Consider the following 5132-nt stretch of genomic DNA (forward strand, 5'->3'; position numbering starts at 1 on the left):
CAAATAAACTTTACTGTGTGCTACTATTCCTCTTGTCCCTGAATTCTTTCTTGAGACAAGAAAAACGAGCCTGCACTGGAGCCCACCCTGGGTGCCAACCAGGCTCTGGCAACACTTTGCCATGCACACTAGCTTTCTTACTGGGGAACAGGCTGCAATGAGGAAACTGCCTTCAAATGGCTTCAGAGAGAGTATAAATCAGCAAAGGGCATCCAGAGCCCAATAATATTAAGTGACAGATCATAAGTGTATGTGGAATTCCCTTGGGGATTCCAAGAAACACTCCATAATAATTGCATGAGAGACAGAATCTATGGTATGTGCATTTGTGGGATGGGCAAGAGCCAGTGAAATCTGGACTTTTATAATGATTTCCTTTGTGTCTACAGATTGGTGAGGTCAAGAGATAATTGAGTCATGTGTCCTACAGATAATCCCACATGTAAGAGAAATAGTGGAAGAACTAATACAGTCTCCCCCGGGAATTTTATTTATAGATCGTGCATATTGTAATTTTAGGCTAAAAACATTTCCCACAAAGATCTTTTTCTAGTGTATTGAGGATATGACATCATCACAGCCAACTTTCTGCAAGAGTAATGGTTGGAATGGACAGTTAGCAAAAAATAAAATAATACAACAAACAAACAGAAAAAAAAGACTTCTAAAAGTCATGGAAATGTAGGACAAAGATGATGGTTATGATGATAATGACTACCAGCTGAGAGTATTTATATAATAAGTACTGTTTAGGAATAATCACTTTTAATCAATATAACAATACTGTTGGAACTGAAAGGAATTTTTTTGAAGTCAGAAAATCCAATAATATGGCACTCATTTATTTTCTGCAAATATTAATGAACAGAAATTGTGTGGCCTTTTTTGAACATCTCTTTAAAAAGATAGAATTTTAAGTGATGAGAGTAAAAGTGGAATAATCCAGCAAAAAAAAAAAGAGACAAATTTAGTTGGAAAGTAACTATATTCAATAGATTACATCATACTTTCCTATTTAATGTCCATTAGTAGAATTTAGAGTTCAAATTCCTTAGTATGCTACACTATATTTTATTCTACATAGTTGGTTTTAACTAGTCTCTGTAATTAACTTTATCTCCAATTCAAATAACTGACTATTGCATTTCTCTAATACACTATAGCATTTTATGTTGAACTTGAAAAAAACATACTTATATAAAATTTTAGGAAACTCAGAAGTACATAGAATATTCAAAGAACCTCATGTATTCATCATTCACCTTCAACAGCTAGTAATCTTCTAGCATTCTTTTTTCATCCACCAATATACCCACTTTTAAATTTGATGACATCTGCTGATCCTTCTCTCCCAGCTTCTGGTTTCAATGACTGTTTGCAAAATGTCTCCCCAAAATGTCTCTCTCTGTGCTCTCTAAGTTTTATCTGCCTTTTATCCTCTCATAAAGGACTCCAGCAAGGGGATTAAGACCCTCCCTGAATGGACTGGATCACATCTCCTTAGAAACAGCCTAATCAAAAGGTCCCACCCACAACAGGTCTGTCCCCACGAGAATGGATTAAAAGAACATAGTCTTTTCTTGGGTACATAAAAGCTCCAAACCAGCACATTTCCTAAACTATGGCTCTAGTTCATATCTTTTTCCTAAGCTTCAAGTAATTATCCAACTGCCAACTTGTAATTGGATGTCCTGCAGGACCCTCCAATCCAATAGGTCCACTACTAACCTTCACCTCTTATTTTCCTTTTCTCATCAAATATCTCCGCTTTTCACCCAGGACTACAACCAGAAGCTTGATATTATTGAGTCATGCTTCTCTTTCCCTCGCTCCTCACATGTTATTTTCTTGATTGGTCTAATAGGGATACAAACCAAGTCTCTTGAAACACCCAAGAGTGCCTAATAAATACTGTAGGATGCTAAAAATTCCCTAACTTGATATGCCTTGCTATAAGTAGTGATACTTTATTATCTATTATTTCATTAGCAGGCGGAGACATGGAAGCCCAGATAAGTTGTGACATGGTAGATAGAACAACTTAGCCAGAACTAGATTTGGGAACTTCTGAATCCCAGTTAGATGCATTTTCATGGTTTTAAGCTATGACTATACAAGACAGTTCATGGATTAGATATTTTCCTCCAGACATAAGTAGAGTTTTCTTTCAGTTTAGCACTGCCATTTCTCACCCTGTTGACATAGTCCCTGGTTTCTATCATACCAAATTGCTTCTAAATTCACACAGAATGAATGTACTGAAGATAAATGTTTTGCAATGTTTTAAAGACTGAATGTCAAGTTCTCCTGAGTATCAAGGACACAATTCTGTTCATGGTCTCTCTCAACACTTCCTTTACCTTTTCATTCCTCAAGCTATAAATAAAAGGGTTCAGAAGAGGGGTCACCACTGTAATGAGGACAGCAGCTATCTTGTCAAAATCCAATGAATTGTTCTGATTGGGTCTCACATACACAAAGATGTTGCTTCCATAAGCGATGGAGATGACAGTGATGTGAGATGCACAGGTAGAAAAAGCTTTGTGGCGGCCTTGGGCTGAGGGGATGAGGAGGATGGTGGAGATGATGAAGATGTAGGACCCAGTAGTGAATGCCAGGGAGCTCAGGATGACAAGAGCAGAGAGGAGAAAGTTTATCTTCTCAATGAGGTGAGTGTCTACACAGGCCACCTGTAGAAGGGGGGCAATGTCACAGAAAAAGTGATTAATTTCTTTGTTACAATAGGGCAGCCTGGTCACTACAATAGTTGGCACCAATACAGACAGGAAGGCGCCCCCCCAGCAGCCCAGAACCAACATGAGGCAGACCCTGCTGTTCATGACGATGGTGTAGCGCAGGGGGTTACAGATGGCCACGTAGCGGTCAAAGGACATTACGGCCAAGAGGATAAACTCCACTGTTCCCAGGAAGAAGTAGAAATATGTTTGGGTGATGCAGCCAGCAAAGGATATGGTCTCATCCCCTCCTAGGAGGCAGGCTAGCAACTTTGGGGTAATGACGGTAATGTATAAAATATCCAGAAAGGACAAGTTGCTAAGGAAAAAGTACATTGGGGTTTGGAGATGATTATCGGTCCATATTAGGGAAATGATGATAATGTTTCCTGTTGCTGTTAACGTGTAAGTCAACAAAAGCACTACAAAAAGGAATATTCGAAGCTCCAGCAGAGCTGGGAAGGCAATCAGGGTGAACTCAGTCACTGTGCTCCAGTTCCCCGTGGTCATGGCTGTACGGTGGGCAGTCTTCCCTAAAGAAACAAGAGAAAGAAAAATCACCTTACGTGATTTTGTAACGATCCATTGAAAATACATTGTGGAGAGGGCTTTATATTGGAAGGTGAGTTCTGGGATCTAGTTGTCTATCTGAAAGTCATTACTGTGCATACTTGGAAAAGTCAAAATATCATTTGGATGTAACTTTTTCTATAAAATGAAGACAGGACTGGACGAAAACTTAAAGGTTCCTTCTAGTCATAAAATTCTCTTCCGTCTTATTAAATGAAACTTTTCATCTTTTCTATCCCCCAGCTTCATTTATCCAAATAAAAATGTGCAGAAATACTGACTCATTCCTTGACTAGAATTCATTTCTATTATTTGGAAATTGACAGTCACTGAGGTGGGAACCCTTTAAAAACTTGCTAGCCTTTTCTATAACAACAGATTTCTTTCACTGTGGAGGTTGACATTAGTGATCTGTCATGACTTAAGAGATTTAGATTGATTTATTTATTTTTCCTTGTATTTGGAGATTTCCCAATTTTAAAGTCTTTTCCTACTCTAGCATATAGAGGTCTATGGAAACAGTCTAGGGATATCTGAAAGGGCAGATGGCTCATGTTTGCTATTACCTGTGTTTGCTATTAATCACCGTAGATGATATCTCAAAGGGGAGCAATGGGAATCTTGTCTTCAGATTGTTTCTTTTTGTCCAAAAACCTACCTGCCACAAGTTCTTTGAAGCATGTAATGTACATGTCATATAACAGGTTGATCATTTGAGAGGACATGCTATTTTATATAGTGTAATAAAATCAGAGAGGTACAAATTACACATGGGAAGATAAAATAGAGATAATTCAGCTTAGTCATTTAATTTACTTGGTCATCTGAAATCATAAAACTATAATTCCAGATCATCCAAGTTTGATCTTTATCCCTGTATCTAGGAAAAGGTTCTTCTGTGCAGATTTTCACATTTCAGGTTAAAACTACCCATTTTTCAACTCTGGCCTTTGTCTAGATTTCGGTTAGCTCCACTTTAATAAATAAGTTAGCAGCTGTTGTCTCTTTGCTACTGATCATAGCTACCTCATTTTTCTTTCCTGCCTCCCCTCCTATGTCCTATAAGATAAAAATGTTTGCCCTCCTATTTTATTTTTTATTTGAAGTTTTTCCCTAAAACAAGAAATACATTTCCAGTGCAAAGAATTAGAAAATGCAAATGCAAAAAAGAAATTAGTAATCTGTAATCAGACATCTTAGAGATACAGCGACAATATTGGTGTATGTATTTCCAGGCTGTTTTGCACGTTCAAACCACATACATACGTGTCTAAAATAAACAGTACTAATATACTATTGTGTAACTAACTTAAAAAATAATCTATCGTTATCTTTCCATGTCAGTTACTAGACATCTACACAGTCATTTTTTATCCTGTCAATGGATCCTGACTTATTTAGCCAGTTGCTTAGTGCTGGAAATTTAGGTGGTCTACATATCTTGTTTGTATGAATAACGATTGAATGAATATTCTTGCACATAATTCTTAGTGCAATTGTTATGTTAATTCCATAAAATCTTATTATTCTCCAATAGAATGTTTAATCTCACTATTTCTATCCTAATGGAAAAACCCAAGAAAGATTTGGCCTTAAATACTAGATTTTATCTCAGTAGAAGCATTGATAATTTAAAATCACTTACAGTTCTCTTTTGTGCATTCTTTGTCTGAGGTGATAGTTCTAGATCATGGCTTGTGTTCGGTAGCTGATGCCTCAATGGAATTAAGTTGCTGAGCTCTTTTTATTAAAAAGAGCTCCTTTTATGTTCTGGAATTCAGTTTTTTTAATCTGAAAAATGAGAATGTTGGACTAGACATTTATAAT

At 37.0% G+C, this 5132-nt stretch overlaps 1 protein-coding gene across 1 annotated transcript; it reads right to left on the minus strand.

Annotated features, from left to right (window-relative positions):
• Window positions 1–2297: 2297 nt before the first annotated feature.
• Window positions 2298–3245, minus strand: LOC119537319 (olfactory receptor 6M1). Its single transcript, XM_037839825.1, has one exon. The coding sequence runs from the start codon at window positions 3243–3245 to the stop codon at window positions 2298–2300; it is 948 nt and encodes a 315-aa protein (XP_037695753.1).
• Window positions 3246–5132: the final 1887 nt, after the last annotated feature.

The sequence above is a fragment of the Choloepus didactylus genome, chromosome 6, assembly GCF_015220235.1.
Source record: "Choloepus didactylus isolate mChoDid1 chromosome 6, mChoDid1.pri, whole genome shotgun sequence".
Classification (NCBI taxonomy): Eukaryota; Metazoa; Chordata; class Mammalia; order Pilosa; family Megalonychidae; genus Choloepus; species Choloepus didactylus.